Source organism: Ochotona curzoniae, unplaced genomic scaffold (assembly GCF_017591425.1).
Source record: "Ochotona curzoniae isolate NIBS_2020 unplaced genomic scaffold, NIBS_Ocur_1.0 scaffold_2453, whole genome shotgun sequence".
Classification (NCBI taxonomy): domain Eukaryota; kingdom Metazoa; phylum Chordata; class Mammalia; order Lagomorpha; family Ochotonidae; genus Ochotona; species Ochotona curzoniae.
In genome coordinates, this window is record NW_024467094.1 from 19610133 (window position 1) to 19629012 (window position 18880).

At 52.3% G+C, this 18880-nt stretch overlaps 2 protein-coding genes across 2 annotated transcripts in view; one reads left to right on the forward strand and one right to left on the reverse strand.

Annotated features, from left to right (window-relative positions):
- Positions 1-18221, forward strand: part of LOC121170534 (unconventional myosin-XIX-like) — a 19357-nt gene extending 1136 nt beyond the window's left edge. Inside the window, exons 3-17 of the mRNA XM_041001879.1 lie at positions 2402-2492; positions 2875-3046; positions 5156-5229; positions 6256-6377; positions 6824-6937; positions 7110-7286; positions 7580-7735; positions 8538-8645; positions 9526-9596; positions 12202-12305; positions 13750-13916; positions 14040-14169; positions 15675-15760; positions 17023-17325; positions 18038-18221. Of these exons, the coding sequence (XP_040857813.1) occupies positions 2402-2492; positions 2875-3046; positions 5156-5229; positions 6256-6377; positions 6824-6937; positions 7110-7286; positions 7580-7735; positions 8538-8645; positions 9526-9596; positions 12202-12305; positions 13750-13916; positions 14040-14169; positions 15675-15760; positions 17023-17325; positions 18038-18157 (1995 nt within the window). The 3' untranslated portion in view covers positions 18158-18221. The remainder of the gene's footprint in view (positions 1-2401; positions 2493-2874; positions 3047-5155; positions 5230-6255; positions 6378-6823; positions 6938-7109; positions 7287-7579; positions 7736-8537; positions 8646-9525; positions 9597-12201; positions 12306-13749; positions 13917-14039; positions 14170-15674; positions 15761-17022; positions 17326-18037) is intronic.
- PIGW (phosphatidylinositol glycan anchor biosynthesis class W) overlaps positions 1-18880 on the reverse strand; it is a 37743-nt gene that overhangs the window by 18310 nt on the left and 553 nt on the right. The window lies entirely within an intron of this gene.

The following is an 18880-nucleotide window of genomic DNA, read 5'->3' on the forward strand; positions in this document are numbered from 1 at the left end:
GACTGCCTCCCTTACCCCTCGCAGCCCTTGCTGATCTGGGGCTCTGACCCCAGGCTGTGATGGATTGTTTTTCAGAGGATTGCTTCGAGGTGACCCGGGAAGCCATGCTGCATTTGGGCATCAACACCTCCACCCAGAACAACATCTTTCAGGTCAGAGAAAAAAGCCCGCATGTGTCACCTATATTTGGCAGAGATGACAGGAGCTCCTTGCACCAGGGCCTTCCTTAGGCTTGTGACGCCCGTCACTGAGCATCCAGGACTTAGGGCTGTGCTGTGCAATCTCCAGGGAGCCTGAGTCAGGGCCAAGATGAGCACCAAGGGCAGTGATCCAGTGCATCGTGCTGGTTGGGCCACAGGTCATTGTGCGGTGACACATGTCAGTCAGAAAGCCCTTGAGTCAGAGTTCTGGTTGTAGTAACTTCACATTCCTACCAGTTGTTTTGTTTTTCTGGCTCTTGTTGTTTAAGATTGACTAGTTTGTTCAAAAGGCAAAGCAACAAAAAGCAACAGGGGTGACGAGGGAATCTTGTTCATTCCCCAAATGGCTACAACACAGATCCAAAAGCCAGGAACTCCATCCTGGTCTCTCATGTGGCTGGCAGGGACCCATGTCCATCTTCCACTGCCGTCCTAGGTACACTAGCAGGCAATTGGATCAGAAATGGAACTGCCAGGAGTCAAAATTTCTCTCTAGTATGGGATGTTGGCTCTGTAAGCAGCAGCCTAGGCAGTGCTGGCCCCTGATGCTCCCCTTCTGTGTGCTCCTCGCCCCCTCAGCCCCATGTCTCTGCCTCTTTCTGACCTTGGTGGGCTGAAACTTTCTCATCTGTCCTCTCTTCTCCTGCTCTTTGCTACTGCAACTGACTGCCTTCCCTCGCTTCTCTCTTCCCAACCCCAGAGCAATGGGAGGAAATAGCACAGGTTGGCAGCGAGGACAGCAAGGCCACTGCAGAGAGGGGACAGTGTAGTGGAAACTGACTTCCTTTGCCTCTGGCAGTAAGGAGTTATATCCAGTGTGGGTACTGCTAACTTAGAGCTTAACCAGGACAGCACGTAAGGACAGGCCCAAGGCATGCTGCTTTAGGGGTGACTGGAACCTCTGCCACAGCCACATCAGTCCTCTCCTGTGTGGTTATGGCCAAAAGGCCAGCAGCAGGTGGAGGTGCCGTGTCAGTTGCCATACAGGGTAATAGGGAGGGGTCCTATTTGCTCAGTACCAGTCTAAGGCTTCAAGGGTTCACCCTTGTGGAATACTGAGTGTGAAGGCTTAGAGGCATCCTGTGTACTGAGATCACCGCTCCCTCTGGCCTGGGCCGTCGGATCCCATGAATGCAGAGAGGGGGCCAGGACTGAGCTGTTAGGACCCACATAGGTAACCCTGGCCACAGCCAATAGGTGTGGTCCCGGAGAGGTGTAAAGGGACAGTTGGTGCGTGGGCCTGGGAAGCATATGAAGTTAGACTGCCTGGCTCTTTGTTTTAAAATTTATTTATTTTTTATTGGAAAGGCAGACGTACAGAGAGAGGGAGATAGAAAGATCTTCCATCCACTCTTTCGCTCCTAAGCTGCTGCATCAGCTAAGCTGAACCTACCCAGAGCCAGCAGCCTTGAGCCTCTTCTGGGTCTCCCACACAGGTGCAAGGTCCTAAGGCTTTGGGCCGTCCTCTACTGCTTTCCCAGGCCACCAGCAGGGAGCTAGATGGGAAATGGAGCAGCCAGGACACAAGCTGGTGTCCATATGCAAGGTGCGGATTTAGCCACTGAGCCTTTGTGTCAAGCCCATAGACTGCCTGGTTCTAATCCTTCCTCTCAAAAGGGTCTCCTCAGGCTTGGAATTTAACCCCTGCAGTCACGTCTGCGTTATGGGCATCATTGTGGCATAGGTCTTCTTGTTGAAAATACTGAGGGGTTGCATGTGATGGGTATAGAATTGCACCCAGCTGGGCCCAGTGCAGTGGCCTAGTGGGTGAAGTCCTTGCCTTGCATGCGCCAGGATCCCACAGGGCACTGGTTCATGTTCCGGCAGCCCCGCTTCCCATCCAGCTCCCTGCTTGTGGCCTGGGAAAGCAGTCGAGGACGGCCCAAAGCCTTGAGACCCTGCACTCGCATGGGAGACACGGAAGAGTCTCCTGGCTCCTGCTTTGGATTGGCTCAGCTCCAGCTGTTGTGGCCACTTGGGGAGTGAATCGGCAGACAAAAGATCTTCCTCTCTGTCTTTCCTCCTCTCTGTATATCTGCCTTTCTATAAAAATAAAATAGTTCTTAAAAAAAATTTGCACCGGGCCATGCTGGGGCTTCTTGTTCTGTTGTCCTCAGGACACTCAGCAGGGAGCCGTTCTTTGCGGGCTCAGCCCTCATCCTGTCCAATCCTGCTCCTGAATCACTCTTTTCTGCCCCTAGGTCCTAGCTGGGCTGCTGCACCTTGGCAATATCTTGTTTGCTGACTCAGAGGATGAAGCCCAGCCCTGCCGCCTGATGGACAGTGCCAAATGTAAGGGGCAAGGCCGGGGGGCAAGGCAGGACCTGCCGGGAAAGTAGCCAGCACTGCTGGGATTAGGTGGGAGGCCAATGGGTCAGCGTTCTCTTGAGGTTCCCTTGATGAGGCTGTGCACTGTAGGCCCTGCCCTGGGTGACTGACTCCTCTCCCCATCGCTGGTGAGACACATGAGAAGTCAAGAATGGAGAGTTTCTGAAGTGACTGGTCCCTGCTTCTGCTCCTTACGGAGACCTTACAGCAGCGTGCCTATCAGAACTTTGGTTTCCTCTGTCCGGCTTTACCAGCCCTGGCTCCACTGTGATGACCTCACAGTGCCTCGGGAAGAGGGCTGCTGGGATGCAGGGTGGTTTGCTTAAGGAGGACTCACCCCTCCCAGGCCCCATCAGGACGTCAGCCTTGCTGCTGCGGCTCCCCGAGGACACACTGCTGGAGACCCTGCGGATTAGGACCATCAGGGCAGGCAGGCAGAGGCAGGTGTTCCAGAAGCCCTGCTCCCGAGCCGAGTGCGACACTCGCAGAGACTGTCTGGCCAAGCTGGTCTACTCCCGGTGAGCAGTTAATCTGGGCCCTGCCTTCCCCTACGGTTTCCCCGCTTTGGGATTGGACCAGACACTGTCAAACAACAGGCACAGGCCCAGCAAACGGGGGTGGAAGGGTGGTGCCAAATGAAGCAGATTTCAGACCCCTGGGACAGCAAGGCACAGTGTCCAGGACTTACCTGGGCAGAGCTGGCCTCTCCTTCTGAGTACTGAATAGAGAAGTTGTCACGTTCCTGGCTGAGATCCAGCTCACTATTAAAATACAGGAGCCTGCTTTAACCTTGACCATAAATTGGTAAGGAAACCCTGCTCTGCTCTTGACTCACAAAGCAGGCCCCAAAGGTGATCTTGGCCTTCACAGTGCAGACCCTTGCATGACTGGCTCCTGTGACTCCCTGCACCCCCATTCTTCAGGGCAGGAGCCCACCCTGTGCCCCTGGGGGTCCTGGCTTTTCCCTGTGGTTACATGGCTGACTCTGCCCTCTGGTCCTGTGTTTAAGGGTTGTCCCTAACCTTGGATTTTGAGACCTGCAGGGTACCTTGCAGGAGCCTCAAAGGGTGCAGAAGCCTCAGCAATGACAAGGCAGAGTGTGTGTGGATGTGTTCATGTCTGGGGGACCTAGGGCAGACTTCTAGGGAGGGCGTGCCTGGCTTTATGGACCTGCCAAAGACCAGTCACCTGAGAGGAGGTACTGCTGAGGGAACAAGCGCTCTGAGCTGAAAGAGCCCATGGCAGCTTAGTTCAGACTGTTGGCATTTTAGCCCACATCTCAGCTATCACTGCCTCAAGGCTAACTTCTCATCAAAGATTTGTAAAGTCTTTGCATGTGTGTACAATATGACAAGCACAGGTAGAGAACCTATAACCATAAGTGTGTGGGCTTTTTTGTTTTGTTTTGTTTGTTTTTAAGATTTTGCTTTTACTGGAAAGGCAGATATGCGGAGAAGAGGAGAGACAGAGAGGAAGATCTGTCCATTGATTCAGTCCCCAAGTGGCACCAACAGCTGGAGCTGTGCCAATCCGAAGCCAGGAGCCTGGTTCCTCTGGGTCTCCCATGCAGGTGCAGGGTCCCAAGGCTTTGGGCCATCCTTTACTGCTTTCCCAGGCCACAGGCAGGGAGCTGGATCAGCCGCCGGCAAGTGAGACCACCGGCACCCTGTGGGATCCTGGCGTGTGCAAGGCGAGGACTTTATCTGCTAGGCTACCTTGCCAGGCGTGTGTGTGTGTGTGTTTTACACACAGAAATCATTAGATCATTATAGCATTAAGTCATTTCATTTTTAATATTTACTTAAATTTATCAGAGAGCATGAGAGAGAAAGATATTCCATCTCTGGTCTACTCCCCAAATGGCTGCAAGAGCCAAGGTTGGGTCAGGCCAAAGTCAGGAGACAGGAATTCTGTCTGGGTCTTGCCTATGGGTGACAGGGGCCTAAGTACTTGGGCCACTTCTCAGGCACATTAGGAGGCACCTGGATTGGAGGTGAAGTAGCCTGGACTTGGAATTGACATTCATACTAGATGTGAGTGTGGCAAGTGGCAGCTGCTTCTTCTCTTCCACAGTACCAACCCTAATACTTATTGTCCTAATCACTGGCAAAAAAGAGAAACCATTTTCTTTATAAAACTGAAAAAGTTATAATTACTCTGAGGAATTTAGTAAAGAAGCAGCCTTGAATGGTGCTGTGCACATTTCCACCTTGTTCTTTGCCTTCTCTGGGCTGGGATGGTCCCAAAGTGGGGCAAGCCATTGTCGACCTCCAGAGACTGGTGGCTCCAGGGAATGTAATAGAACCTTAAGCTCTTGCCTCCAGAGGTGGAGTGTCTAGAGCTGAGTGAGACCAGTCCTTTACAAACCATACCCATGCCTGCCCATCAGCCCTGCCTGTCCAGGAGCCAGGACAGGCCAGGTTTGTGTGCACTTGGAGACAGGCGTGCCTACAGCCTGCATCTCTGTCGGTCAGGCAGGATCAGCAAGGAGCACAAGAGGATTTTACCTTTGACCTGCCAGGTACAGCACACAGGACCCTCCAGAGCATAGCACGCTGGCTGATGGAGCAGCCCTGACCGCCCCCCACCCCGTCACCCTCAGCAGCACCCCTGCTCTTCCCCCACAGGCTTTTTGACTGGCTGGTGTCGGTGATCAACAGCAGCATCTGCGCAGACCCTGACTCCTGGACCACTTTCATAGGTAGCAGGTGCTCGTCCTGCTGGGCGCACTCCAGCAAGGGGAAGCTGAGGGCAGGCAGACAGGAGCCTGTGGCCATTGTGTCTCTTCCCCTCTTTGTATCTGTCTGCCCTGCCCACAAATGAGATTTTTGCTGTCCACTGCCCATGTCTGACCCATCCATAGCTGTCTAGACTCATTTATGGGAGCTCCATTTCTCCCCCAGGTCCCTAACTCCCATCGCAAGACAGTTGTTGAGGGGGAGAGGATCAGAGTGCATGATTTTTTTTTATTAAAGATTTATTTATTATTATTACAAAGTCAGATATACAGAGAGGAGGAGAGACAGAGAGGAAGATCCTCCGTCCGATGATTCACTCCCCAAGTGACCGCAACGGCCGATGCTGTGCCAATTCGAAGCCCGGAACCAGGAACCTCCTCCAGGTCTCCCATGTGGGTGCAGTGTTTCAAGGCTTTGGGCCGTCCTCAACTGCTTTCCCAGGCCACAAGCAGGGAGTTGGATGGGAAGTGGAGCTGCTGGGATCAGAACCAGCGCCCATATGGGATCCCAGTGTGTTCAAGGCAAGGACTTAAGCTGCTAGGCCACACCGCCGGGCCTCAGAGTACATGATTAACAGGGACACAGAGGCATGACTGAGGCTAAAGTAGCTGTGACCCCGGTGTGGCCAGCAGTTAGGGAAGGGAGAAAAGCTTAGAGGCCTGAGTTAAGCTGGTGAGCCCAAGGCCTTCCTAGTTAGATTTGAGAAGGAAAATGCTCCCTGGGACCTGGTTTTCCTGCAAGAGGGATCTATCAGGACTGTCTTCAGACCCAAATATGGGCCACCCACCTGCCATTTGGGTGTTTTGCCTGCTCGGAGCTCTGGAGAAGCAGATGTTGGGAGGCAGGGATGGGGAGGTCGCTTTGCTACTTGCTGGTGCCTCACGCGCAGCCTCATCCCCAGGCTGCCAAGTGTGAGCTGCCCTGTGCGCCTGCCCTGCCCCAACCCCCAGGTTCCTGAGCGGCCCCGTGGCTCTCCCCCATCCTCCCAGGCCTGCTGGACGTGTACGGGTTTGAGTCATTTCCTCACAACAGTCTGGAACAGTTGTGCATCAATTACACCAATGAGAAGCTGCAGCAGCACTTTGTGGCCCACTACCTAAGAGCTCAGCAGGTGAGGGATGGACACTTGGGGTCCGGGGGGACACCTTCTCCCTGCCCTCTGGTCCTGGTCACTTCTCACTAAGAGCATTCTGATTCATTTTATTTTATTATTGTTAATATGATTTATTTATTCCCCTCTTTAAGACTTATTTATTGGAAAGGCAGCATTACAGGTGGAGGTTTAGCATGCTATGACATAGCACTATTCTCAATTTTTATTTTAAATTTTTTTTAATTTTGATGATCTTTACATAGTTGATTAGGGATCAAAGGGTCAAGAGCTACAGGAAAGTGGGTAAGACCATTGCTATTCCCTATTTTTAATTGACTAGTAATAATAGTATTTGTGAGATACTCTACCACACCACTCTGGACAGTGTATGAGGCTAAGCCCCTTGTAGATGGCCCATCCAGGCCACAGTGCCCTCTCCCAGCCTGTTCCTTGTCTGACCCTAGGAAGAGTATGCACAGGAGGGACTGGAGTGGTCATTTGTCAACTACCGGGACAACCAGACATGTTTGGATCTCATCGAGGGGAGCCCCATCAGCATCTGCTCCCTCATAAATGAGGTGGGCGGGCCAGCCAGGGAGCTCTTCTGGGGCCCGATGACTCTCCTTTACCCTTTCTGGCCTCTTTCTCTCGCTCTGCCCAATGGGCTCTTGGGGTAACTGTTACCTCTCCGTGGGAGGGGATGGTGAGGGTTGCACTGAGCCCATGGTGGCCTGCCCACTCCCATCACAGGAGTGCCGCCTGAATCGTCCAAGCAGTGCGGCCCAACTCCAGATGCGCATTGAGAGTGCCCTGGCAGGAAGTCCCTGCCTGGGCCAGGACAAGCTCAGCCGGGAGCCCAGCTTCATTGTGATGCATTACGCGGGGCCTGTGCGGTACCACACAGCAGGCCTGGTAGAGAAGAACAAGGTAGGCCTGGCTGGAGTCACTCCACACACGCTGTTTCCCATCCTGCGCTGTCCTCTTGAGCTTCCTGCCAGAGTCCAGCATCACCAGCTTGGGCCCCTGTGCCTGAGGTCTCTGCTAATCAAGTGTGACCTTGCAGTGACTCACATTACACTGGGTTTGCATCTTGGTTTCCAAGTGGAACAGCTCCTCTTGACTTCCCTGAAAGCCATCCTCCAGGGCTGGGTTGGGTGGGGGACAGGCCCATGGGATCTCTGGGAACAACTCTTCCTGCCACCTTTGTGCCTCCCCAACAGGACCCTGTTCCCCCTGAGCTGACTGAACTCCTGCAGCAATCCCAGGACCTTTTGCTCCGGGTACTGTTTCCTCCTGACACTGAAGAGAAGACCCAGGAGGAGGAGCCCTCAGGCCAGAGCAGGGCCCCTGCATTGACCGTGGTATCCAAATTCAAGGTAGGTCTGGTGGTGCAGACAGGAAGTGCCCAGTTCACTCACAAGTCTCTCAGGATTGGTTCTGCTGGCTGGGCAGCAGCGGTGAATAAAGCTGAGTCCTGGTCCCCATGAGGTCTATTCCTCAGTGTGGAGGGCAGATACGAAGGCGTCCGTCAGGTGTGATGCCATCGCAGGAAGCCCAGGGTTGTCTCAGTTATACTGACATGGGTGCCAGTCATCTAAACCTCTGTGACCTGCCCTCTTCCCATATGACTGCTACCTCCAGTGACAGCCGATCCACTTCTCTCCTGCTGGGCTGCTTTCTAGCCTGGCTCAGCCCTTGTGCATGCTGCACCACCTTCCTGGGGTGCTCTTGACCCTTGTCCTTTGAACTCTCCTCACTCCCACCATCCTGACTGGCAAGTCTCGGCTTCACCATCACCTCCGTGAGTAGCACCCAGAGGAACCAGGTTCTATTAGCACTTATGTGGCCCAACTTTGGCCACTCACACGAGATGGCCATCAGTGACAGCTGTTGTGTGAATGAAGGTGGGGGTTGAGGCTGTTTTCTCCAGGATAATTGTTGTGGGGAGAAGGCTGACATGTCCAGTGAGGGTCAGTCATCCAGCACAGCCCCTGGAGGCCGGGGAGAGAAGTGAGCAGAGCTCAGCAGAAGTGTGTGCTTTGCCCACGAGCATCCTCTGGCAGTTCACCCCAAGGCACGTGAGGAGCCTGGTGATGCTGACACAGCCTCTACCCAGGGCCCAGCTGTGGCTCCAGGCAGGCCCCATCCCTGACTGATTGCGGGTCTCTCCATCTGCAGGCCTCCCTGGAGCAGCTCCTGCAGGTCCTCCACAGCACTACCCCGCACTACATTCGCTGTATCAAGCCCAACAGCCAGGGCCAGGCACAGACCTTCCTCCAGGAAGAGGTAATTCCCTTGGGCCAGCCACTCTGTATTGAGTCCATGTGGACAAGGCCCATGGGGACATCAGGGTAGGACACTGCCAAGTGGGATGACCAGAGTGGGTATCTCAGGCTGGGCCTGACAGCATTCCTGTCTAGGAGGGCAGTCACATACGGTTGTGTGGTCTGTGCACTTCTAGGAGGTCGTTGTTAGCTAAGAAGGCCTTCAGTGCATCTTGCTTTCTGCTCAATAAGCAGCGTGCCCTACAAGAGACTGAAGCAGTCCAAATAGGTGTCTTTCATAGCAAGCTACAAGTCTTTTTAATAATTCATATGCAGGTAGCAACTTCTGATTTTCTCAGTTTGCACAAAAGCACCACAGTCAGCAGCTGTCCTTTCCTTGGATCTTGAAGCTCGGAGGGGTATGGTGGAGGTATGAGTGCTGGACAGTGTTTAAGAGTGTCCCAGCATTGCCAGGTAGACTTGTCTTGGTGTCTAGTCAGGAACATTTGGCAGTTTAGTGAAGGCCTGCCTGTACTCAGATCCTTTCAGGATCTTCATAGTGCAGGCTTCCTGGCCCCTGAAAACAACTGTATTGCCTGGCAAAAATAAAGACACTCAGAATGGGTACTGCATGGCCACCTGTGAGGTCACACATGCACTGGGGGTGGGATACAGAACCAGGACCCCTGCTTCTATTGTGTCAGAAACGATGCAACCAAACAGGGATGTGGGACCCACAGGGCCCTTCCAAGTAGGGACATTTTCTCAAGGTCCTATAAGTTTTTGCTGCCTCCCCAACACATCCCCCCACTGCCTCCAGCTCCCTGCTACTGTGGGCCTGAGCATTTCTGGCCTGCTTGACCCCATACCACTGCAATGTACCCAATCTCTCCACACTGCAGGTCCTGAGCCAGTTGGAGGCGTGTGGCCTGGTGGAGACCATTCACATCAGTGCTGCCGGCTTTCCCATTCGGTGAGTTTGGTAGGGCACAGCAGGGACAGATGTGCCGGGCAGAGCTGGCACAGCCCTCGCTGTTGTGGGCACTTGGAGATTGAACCTACAGATCTCTTATTCAAATATACATGTATTTACTGCTTTGGCTGTCTTTAATGCTAGGGTGGTATAGCTTCCTCTTTCCATTTATTTTTTGTATATATATATTTTTAAGACTTTAATTTCTATTTTTATTGGAAAGTAGGATCTACAGAGAGGAGAGACAAAGGGAAAGCTCTTCCATCTACTGCTCCACTCCCCAAGTAGCCACAGTGGCTGGAGCTGAGCTCATCCAAAGCCGGGAACCAGGAGCTTCCTCCAGGTCTCCCACATGGGTGCAGGGTCCCAAGGCTTTGGGCCGTCCTCGACTGCTTTCCCAGACCACAAGCAGGGAGCTGGATGGGAAGTGGAGCTGCTGGGATTAGAACTGGCACCCATATGGGATCCTGGCATGTTCAAGGCGAGGACTTTAGCCATTGGGCGACCACATCAGGCCCTAAGATTTGTTTTAATTAAAGAAAATGCTTTCTCTACAAAGAGATGAGTTCAGCTTCTGCTCAGAGGCCAGAAAAAGATGGCTAGGAACTGGCCCCTGGATTTGGTTACATAATTGATCTGATCCAAGAGTCCTGTAAGTGTAGTTAGGGATAGAAACCAGTCTTGAGGAGTGACTGGGAGAGTTAACAACATCAGATGTCATCAGCTGTACCATGATAGGGAGCGGAAAAGCCAGGAGAAAGCTTTGGGGGGTCACAAGTCAGGTGAGACATGCCCGAGCATGTGCGCATGCTAGAAGCAGTCAGTCTGTTGGAAGGAGGCAGGGTGCAAACACCCCAGTAAAAGAGTGGGAAGTCCTGTTGTATTTAACACGGTCTCCTTAGGGGATAGGGAGTGGATATACAGGCTCAGGGTTAAGGTGCCTGCATCTCTTGGGCTAGAGCAATGGCTCAATTAGCTAATCCACCCCTTGCAACTGCCGGGATCCCATATGCGCACCAATTCGTGTCCTAGCAGCCCCGCTTCCCATCCCTCTCCCTGCTTATGGCTTGGGAAAGCAGTAGAGGACGGCCCAAAGCCTCGGGACCCTGCACCCGTGTGGGAGACCTGGAAGAAGCTTCTGATGGGCTCAGCTCCAGCTGTTGTGTGCATTTGAGGAGTGAACGAGCAGATAGAAGATTCTGTCTCTTCTCTCTGTAAATCTGCTTTTCCAATAAATACATTAAAGAAAAAAAAAACAACCAAAAAAAGAGGTGCCTATATCTCATATTAGAGTACCTAAGTTTTAGTCCTAGCTCCACTCCCAGTTCCATCTTCTTGTTAATGTGGATTCTAGAAGGCAGCAGGTGATAGTTCAGATTATTTGGATCTCTGAGTCATGCTAGAAACCTGCATTGAATTTTCAGTGCCCACCTTAGTCTGGGGCTTGCAGGCATTTGGCCAGTGAACCAATGGATAGGGCCAGGTAATAAGAACAAATGGTCTCATTTGTTATGATGGTCATCGCAACCTTATCAGTGTCCCTGGGTTTGAGTTTCAGGTCCCTGGGAAGCAGCAGTACTTGGGTCTTTTCCAACAACGCGATAGGGACTGAATTCCCAGCTCTTGATTTCAACCTGTTGTGCGCTTGTGTAGAGTGAAGCAATGGATGGATTTCTGTAGAACTGCTTCTCACACTTTCAAAATAAATAAAAATAAAAAGAGGGGGCTTGTATTGTGGTATAGGATATAGGAGGTTATCCCTATCAGTGTCCCATATAGGAATGCCAGTTCTAGCCCGGGCTGCTCGACTTCCAGTGCAGCTCCCTCTTGTACCTGGGAGGCAGCAGGGGATGGCTCAAGTACTTGGGCTGCTGCCACCCGTATGCAGGATTCAGATGGAGTTCTTTACTCCTGGCTTTGGACTGGTTGAGCCCCAGCCAGAGCAGCCATTTGAGTTCTCTTTCTCTCACTTTCTTTAAAGATTTACGTTATTATTATTAATAATTGGAAAGTAAGATATACAGAGGGATAGAGAGACAGAAAAGATCTTTCATCCGCTGATTCATTCCCCAAGTGGCCGCAACAACGAGCTGAGCCAATCTGAAGCCAGGAACCGAGAACCTCTTCCGGGTCTCCCATGCAGCTGTGTGGTCCCAAGGCGTTGGGCCGTCCTGGTCTACCTTCCCAGGCCACAAGCAGGGAGTAGGATGGGAAATGAGGCCACAGAGATTACAACCAGTGTCCAGGGCCCAGCACGGTAGCCTAGCAGCTAAAGTCCTTGCCTTGCCTAAGAAAGAAAGAAATAGCACCCATATGGGATCTTGGCACGCTTAAGGCGAGGACTTCAGCCCCTAGGCTATTGCGCTGGGCCTGCCATGTGAGATCTGAATGAACAGATGAACGTGTGCATTCTCTTTATATATCCTCTATCTCTGCCTTTCAAATAAATATATACTGCACAAGCTCCCCACCAAGTGAGCCTAGTCTCCTCTCCAGAAGATAACCTGATCCCCGTGGTGGGGCTAGGACAGCCCCTGACAGTGTTACTGCTCATCTCAGCCATGCACCTGCAAACATTGAAGTCATTCTCTTGCTTTGGTTCTAGGATCTCTCACCAGAACTTTGTGGAAAGGTATGGGTTACTGAGAAGGCTCTGTCCTCATACATCCTCAGGCCTCCACAGCCCAGATCCTGCCAAGGGGTGCTCTGGTGAGTGGTGCTCATGTGTGAACCATTTGTTCAACCACAGGACACCCAGCACCCACTCTGAGTCCTCCCAGACATTGGGGCTGTGAGTTCAAAGATGAACAAATCAGCCCTGCTCTTGGGGCCCTGGACTCAGCGAGGAAACTGAGAAGAGCATGGAAAGCAAAAGGCAGCGCTGTGCTGAGGTGTGGCTAGGGAATGGCTTCCTAGAGGCCTGTCAGTCGGGCACAGGGCTCTCCACGTGGCTGAGGTCATCTGACAGAGGCCTGAAGGCAGGAGGTGACAGTGTCACTTAGTGCTGCTCTTCAGGACAGGAGGTGGTGGGAGGTGAGGCCGGAATGGTGATGGAGGGAGTGGAAGAACCCAGACTTTATTCTCTGGGTAAATGAGGATGTGCCACTGGGATGGCTGGAGGACTTAGCCTCATACTTTCTAGAGACTACACAGGGCCTTGTGGAATGTCCTGGGAGTGTGGCTGAAAGCCACTCAAGAGGCCTGGGATGTGGGGACAGTTGGGAACTGTTTGGAAAAAACTGGAGGGAGGTGCCTGGCTAGATTGAGGGAGCAGTAAGTTGGCCCAGTCAGTGGAGAAAGCCGAAGGAAGAGGTAGTGATGAGCCCTGCAGAGGCCAGCCGAGCTCCAGGCCCCTGGACTTGTTGGGTGGATGTGTCTGAGACGCACCTGGCAACCTTTAGACCTGGGAAAAGGTCTGGCCTGAGGTCTTACGTGAGGGTTGCCGACTGCAGATGCACATAACTGAGGCTTAGGACAGGCCGTGGGGAGGAGCCTTAGGAGGTACAACCCCCAAGGACCCCAGCCCAGCTACATACTCCCCACACCTCACAGCCTTCCCCAGGGTCCAGGAGACCCCCTGAAACATTGTTTCCTTTCACCTTTCTCCCTTCTCTCTTCTCTCCATGGTTGGCTCTCCTGTCTCTTACCAAACCGCTTTGGCCCCTGGGTGACTGCTACTCTTCCTCATTCTCCAGCCTCTTTCTCTGACAGCCAGAGAGGCGCAGGCCCTAACGGTGGGCAGAGCCTCAGGTAATGCATCCTCGGAAGGAGTCGGTGCTGTGGGATGGCAGACAGCAGGCAGCGAGAACTCCTGGGCCCTTACAGGGCTGCAATTTGTCTCCTTTTCCCATGCATGAAGGGGAGTGGGGGGGACAGGGACCTGCAGTTGCTTTGGCAGGGCCAAGTCCCCTTTTTCAGCCTGCCCAAGGAACCCATGGCAATGGAAGCTGCAGGACACAGCCCCAAGGGGGGAGTCGTAAGGCTCCCTGGCATAACCAGAGCCTTGAAGGACAACAGGAGACTCTGAGCCTCCCCCAAAAAGGAGTTAGGTTGGAGGCAAGAAGTGCAGTACTGGAGCCTGCAGGGTGCTGGGGAGGCCACAGCCAGCTTGTGGAGGTGACTAGCCACTGACTGGGCCACCTCTCATCCCCAGAACGGACCCCACAGGCAGACTCGGCCATGCTGCTGTCTCTGCTCCAGGACATTCTCCATATCCCGCCAGCTCTAACTCAGACGGCAGCCACAGCTGTCCAGCCCGCCGACACCATGGCAGCTTCAGTGCACTGCGGCAAGACCAAGGTCTTCATGACCAACTCTGTGGTAAGCTGGTCTGGGGATGGGGAGCCTATCAGTGGCAGATGTACACGCTCCTCAACAGGACAGTCTGACTGCTCCTTGGGCAGGGAAGGAGCTGAGGGCCTCAGCAGATGCCCTTTCTTGCAGCTGGAGCTTCTGGAACATAGGCGTGTCCAGGTGCTGGAACAATGTGCTCGTTGCATCCAGCGTGGCTGGAAGCGCCACCAGCACCGAAAGCAGGAGCGGCGAAGGCAGGCCGCTGTGTGCATTCAGGCAGGTGAGTAGGGCTACTGGCCAGCGGCTGCACACCGGCTGTTCATGCAGTACCAGGGCCCATCCATTACAGTGTAGATTCCACCTCCTGCAGGACAAGTGGCTGCCTGTGGCTCCCTGGGATTATCATTCCTCCCAAGCTATCCAGTTTTGTGGCAACCTGCTCCACAGGTGGTGGGAGCTGAAAATTGGCCTATAGCTCCCTCTTCACAGGCCTCCCCCTCCTTTCTGACAAATCCATCACCACCTACATGGCACAGGGTTTGGGAAGAGGCCAAAAAAACAAAAACCAAATGAATTAGAATCATCAAAATAAGACGTGTGAACCATTCACTCAAAAAAACATGAGAAACAGTCCAGATACCTGTCAGTGATGGAGTTATGGCTAGGGAATGGGCCATTCCTGTAAAGATTTTGACAAATAGAAAATTGCTGGATGCTAAAACTACCTAGAAAGCCGGCACAGCCTCTGAAAGGTGTATGTGCACCTACTGATGAACTGGACAATGCTGTAAAGCTCCTGAGTTGGTGAAGTAATGGGGAACTTTTTTTTTTTTGAAGATTTATTTTTGTTGCAAAGTAAGATTTACAAAGAGGAATTCCATCCACTGATTTACTCCCCAAGTGACTGCAACAAATGGAGCTGCACTGATCTGAAGCCAGGAGCCAGGAGCTTCTTTGAGTATGTGGTGCATTGCCCCGTGGATTCCTGAATAAGCATGACATTTGAGCATTTAAAAAAACAGGGACGGCATAATGGCTCAGTGAGTGGCTAAAACTTGCCTCGCACGTACCAGGATCCCATGTGGATGCCGGTTTGTGTTTTTGGCTGATCCACTTCCATCCCACTCCCTGCTTGTGGCCTGGGAAAGCAGTAGAGGATGGCCCAAAGCCTTGGGATTGTGTACCAGCATGGAGACCTGGAAGAAACTCCTGGCTCCTGGCTTCATCTTGGATCTAGCCATTGTGGCTACCTGGGGAATGAACCAGTGGACGGAAATTCCTGCTGATCCCCCCGGCCCTTTTTCTTCTCTGTATGTTTGCCTTTCCAACAGAAATAAATCCTTTTAAAAGAGACAGGTAGTTATAAAAGATATGGACCACCTGCCCTCTGGGCTTTGCCCTTGAAGAGCCTGAGAGGGGAGGAGACTCTGCTGGGCCTGCCGCCAGCCAAAACACCAGGTGTCTGGACACTATTCCTAGGCTTGACTTTAAAACCTTAGGAGTTGGAAGCCTTTTTTTCCTGCCAAGAGCCATTGGGTATCTGTAATGTCATTCATGGGGCTTATAAAATCATCAGCTTAAGCATTAGCATGCTGTGGATTCACTGAATTCTGAGCAAGCCTGTAGATGCCCTGGCAAGGCCAGACCACACCACTGCCATGGGCCTTGTAGCATAAGGTGGCCATTCACTGCAGTAACATTTCTTCACACTTCACAGTCACACTGGCACTGTTCCAGCACCAGCTAACTATACCTACTCTTTCATGTTCCTGGGGACCCTCTTAGCTGCTCGTTCCTGGTTAACTCGGAAACACATCCAGAGGCTGCACAAAGCTGCCACAGTCATCAAGCACGCATGGCGGCAGTGGAGAGTAAGTACGACAGCCACAGGGTGGGGAGGTGGAGATTCGGGGCCAGGTGGGTCTGGAAGGCTGGATCTGGAGCAGTGATGCCTCAGGCAGATCCTTCAGCTACCTGGGCCTCGTGTTCCTGTCAGACCAAACACCACTGACACTGTAAGGTAGCTCTGGCTGGTTTTTAACGATTTCTTTGCTTATTTAAAAGGATCCCAAGAGATCTTCCATCTGCTGGTGCCTAAATGACCATAGCAGCCACAGCTGAGCCAGGAGCTCAGGAAACCCAGGCAGGTCTCCCACACGGGGGGCAGGACCCAGGTTCTTGGGCCACCTTTGCTGCTTTCCCAGGCACACTAGCAGGGAGCTGGACTGGAACCAGTGCTCTGATAAGGGATGCCACCGTTACAAGCGACATCTTAACTCACTATCACGGTGCTGGCTCTTCTGGGAAGTTTGAAAGAGCCTATACTGAGCCGTGGAAGCGCAGTCACTGGGTTAAGCAAATTTAAACTAGTCATCAAGGCAGCCACATGAAATATGAGTGCCTGTCTGTGTTCATTCAGTACCTGGCTGCAGCTTCCTGCTACTGATGACTCAAATAAACTGGTCCCTGCCACTCACTTCTGAATTCCCAGCTTCTACCTGGTCATAGGAGGCATTTAGAGAGTGAGTACCTCAAATATATATTATTTAAGAACCAGATTTTATAGAGAGTACATGATTATTTCTCAGGTTAAAACATACATAAGGCCTAGACACAGCTGTCTCGGATATGTAAAAACCTCTAACATTCAGGGAGAGTATTATGAAAAAACTGCAAGGATTTCAACATTTCTTGCTCCAAAATAAGCTTTTAATTTCATTTTCCATGAACTTCCTGATTCCCCTGGCAGGGATGCCCCAAGGCACTTGGCAGCCAGATGGTTTCACTCTGTGAGGCTGATATGTAAGAATTTGCAACAAAACAAAAAGCCTCCACTGAAAGTGAGATAAGGAGTCATGATTGTGGTATAGTACATACAGCTGCCATCCGCAACACCAGGGTACTAGCTCGAAGAATTTTGGCCGTTTCACATGAACTCCCAGTCAAGGATGGCTCAAGTGTCTGGGCCTCTGCCACCCATGTGGGAGACTGGAAAAAGCTCCTGGCTTCAGCCTGGCCCAGTGCTGGCATTGTGGCCATCTGAAGAGTGAAACAGATGAAGATCCCTTTCCATAACTCCATTTAACATAGAAAGCTTTAAGTTGTACCAATAACATGATATTTTCTTTTAAAGATGAGAATGGCCTTTCTTGCGTCTGAAGAACTGGATGGTGTAGAAGAAAAATACTCAGCTGTGGCTCCCCAGTCCTGGAGCGTCTCCCCACTGCGCCCAGAGCAGACCAAGCTCCAGGGGGCAATTGTCCGCCTCTGGCCCCTCGGACTGGTCCTGGCTAACGCGTGTGTGGGCGTCCGTGGCCTTCAGAGGAAACTAGTGGTCTGTGCCTGCCTTCAGCTCCCCAGAGGCAGCCCTCGTGGCTACACTATCCAAACAGCACAAGGCCAGGCTGGGGTCACGTCCATCCGAGCACTGCCTCAGGTAAGCTGCATGTGAGAAAATGGCCACCCTGGCCCAATAGTTCTGGCTTCCTCTTCCCACCCCACTGAGAAAGGCGAGACCAAGCTCAGCATCCTCAGGGGCCTCAGTCCTGCTGGAAAGCCAGCCCACTGCAGGAGGGGGTCATTTCTTCTGCTTTAGCAGAGAATATTGCAGAGCCTTTAAAAACTGCCCCTACATATGACAGCACCTGTTCTGAGTCTTGTATGAGTGGCCAAGGAAGACTCAGCCAGCACACTTGACCTTTCTGTCAGCCCAGCAAGCCAGGCCTCAGGAGAGGAGAAAGCTGTTCTGCCCAAAGCCCAGGGACTGGGTCCTGTGTCCCAGGCATTGGGTGACACTGCCCAAGGAGCAACATCTCTTCAATATCCTACTTCTTTACCTACAGAATGGGCTAATATTCAGTCTATCCACGGGGTCATTGCAAGGAAGTGAAGGAAACAGTATTGCCATCCCAGAGGGATTAATATAGGTCAAATTTAGATACAATCTATCCAGAAAACTTGCAGATTAGCAAGAATATTAACTGCAAGCTAACTGCTTTAGAGTCCCAGGTTAGATAAAGAGAACATTAATCTTGCTTTTGCTTCCCTACCCCCATTCCTGCATCCACTCAGTAAGGTGCCTTTAGGCCCTGGCAGGCCTGAGAACTGCAGTTAAGCTCTCTGTCTCTCTCCTCCCCCTCCCCCTCCAGGGCCCGATAAAGTTTCACTGCAAGAAGTCTCCCCTGCGCCATGCTGACATCTGCCCCGAGCCTCGGCCCTGCCATGTCACTGGCTTTAATCAGATTCTGCTGGACAGACACAGGCCATGACCCCTTCTCAGCCTCATCCTTCACCTGGCCAGGTGATCCTAGGTGCCTTTTGTTTCTGCGGGGTTCCTGCCAACTGCCTTGCCAAAGACATCGAAACCACAGACAGCTGCCAAACTACTCCCACAGCAGCTCCATTCACAGCTGCAGCCAGCAAAGCCAGGGCCCCAAGGCCTTCCTCTCCAGGCTGCAGCTCCGGCGGCGGGGCAGTGGCGGGGGGGGGGGTGTGAGGGGGCAGGGCCACCCACACCTGACATTGCACTACCTGCACAAATCAAACTGGCAGAAGCCATGACCACCAGCCTGGAGTAGTGACTGTCACCTCCAGGGCACCTCATTCCCTACAGGCACTTTTGAAGAAAACTAAGCCAGCCTCAAGGTGGCTGGGGATGGTTTTGCATTTGTTCCTTTTATAAAAGGAATGAAATCTTAGTATTTCATGATAGTACTCATTTAATGTAATTTCAAACACATTTAAGAATCAAGGACAATGAACGTATTTAACAAGCACTCTGTCTTGATATTATTTAATACTGTTGTTTCACTTGATCCACACTGCCACTGATGTCTACCATTACTGTATACTGACTATAAAACTGTCAAAACCACCATCTGAATGTCACATCTACTCGGTATAAAGGGTTTGCCATTTGCAGTCCACTCCATGTGCCTGAGCCCTGAGCCCTGGCAGCTGAGCGGCCTACCTCAGGCGCCTGGGTCCTGCCG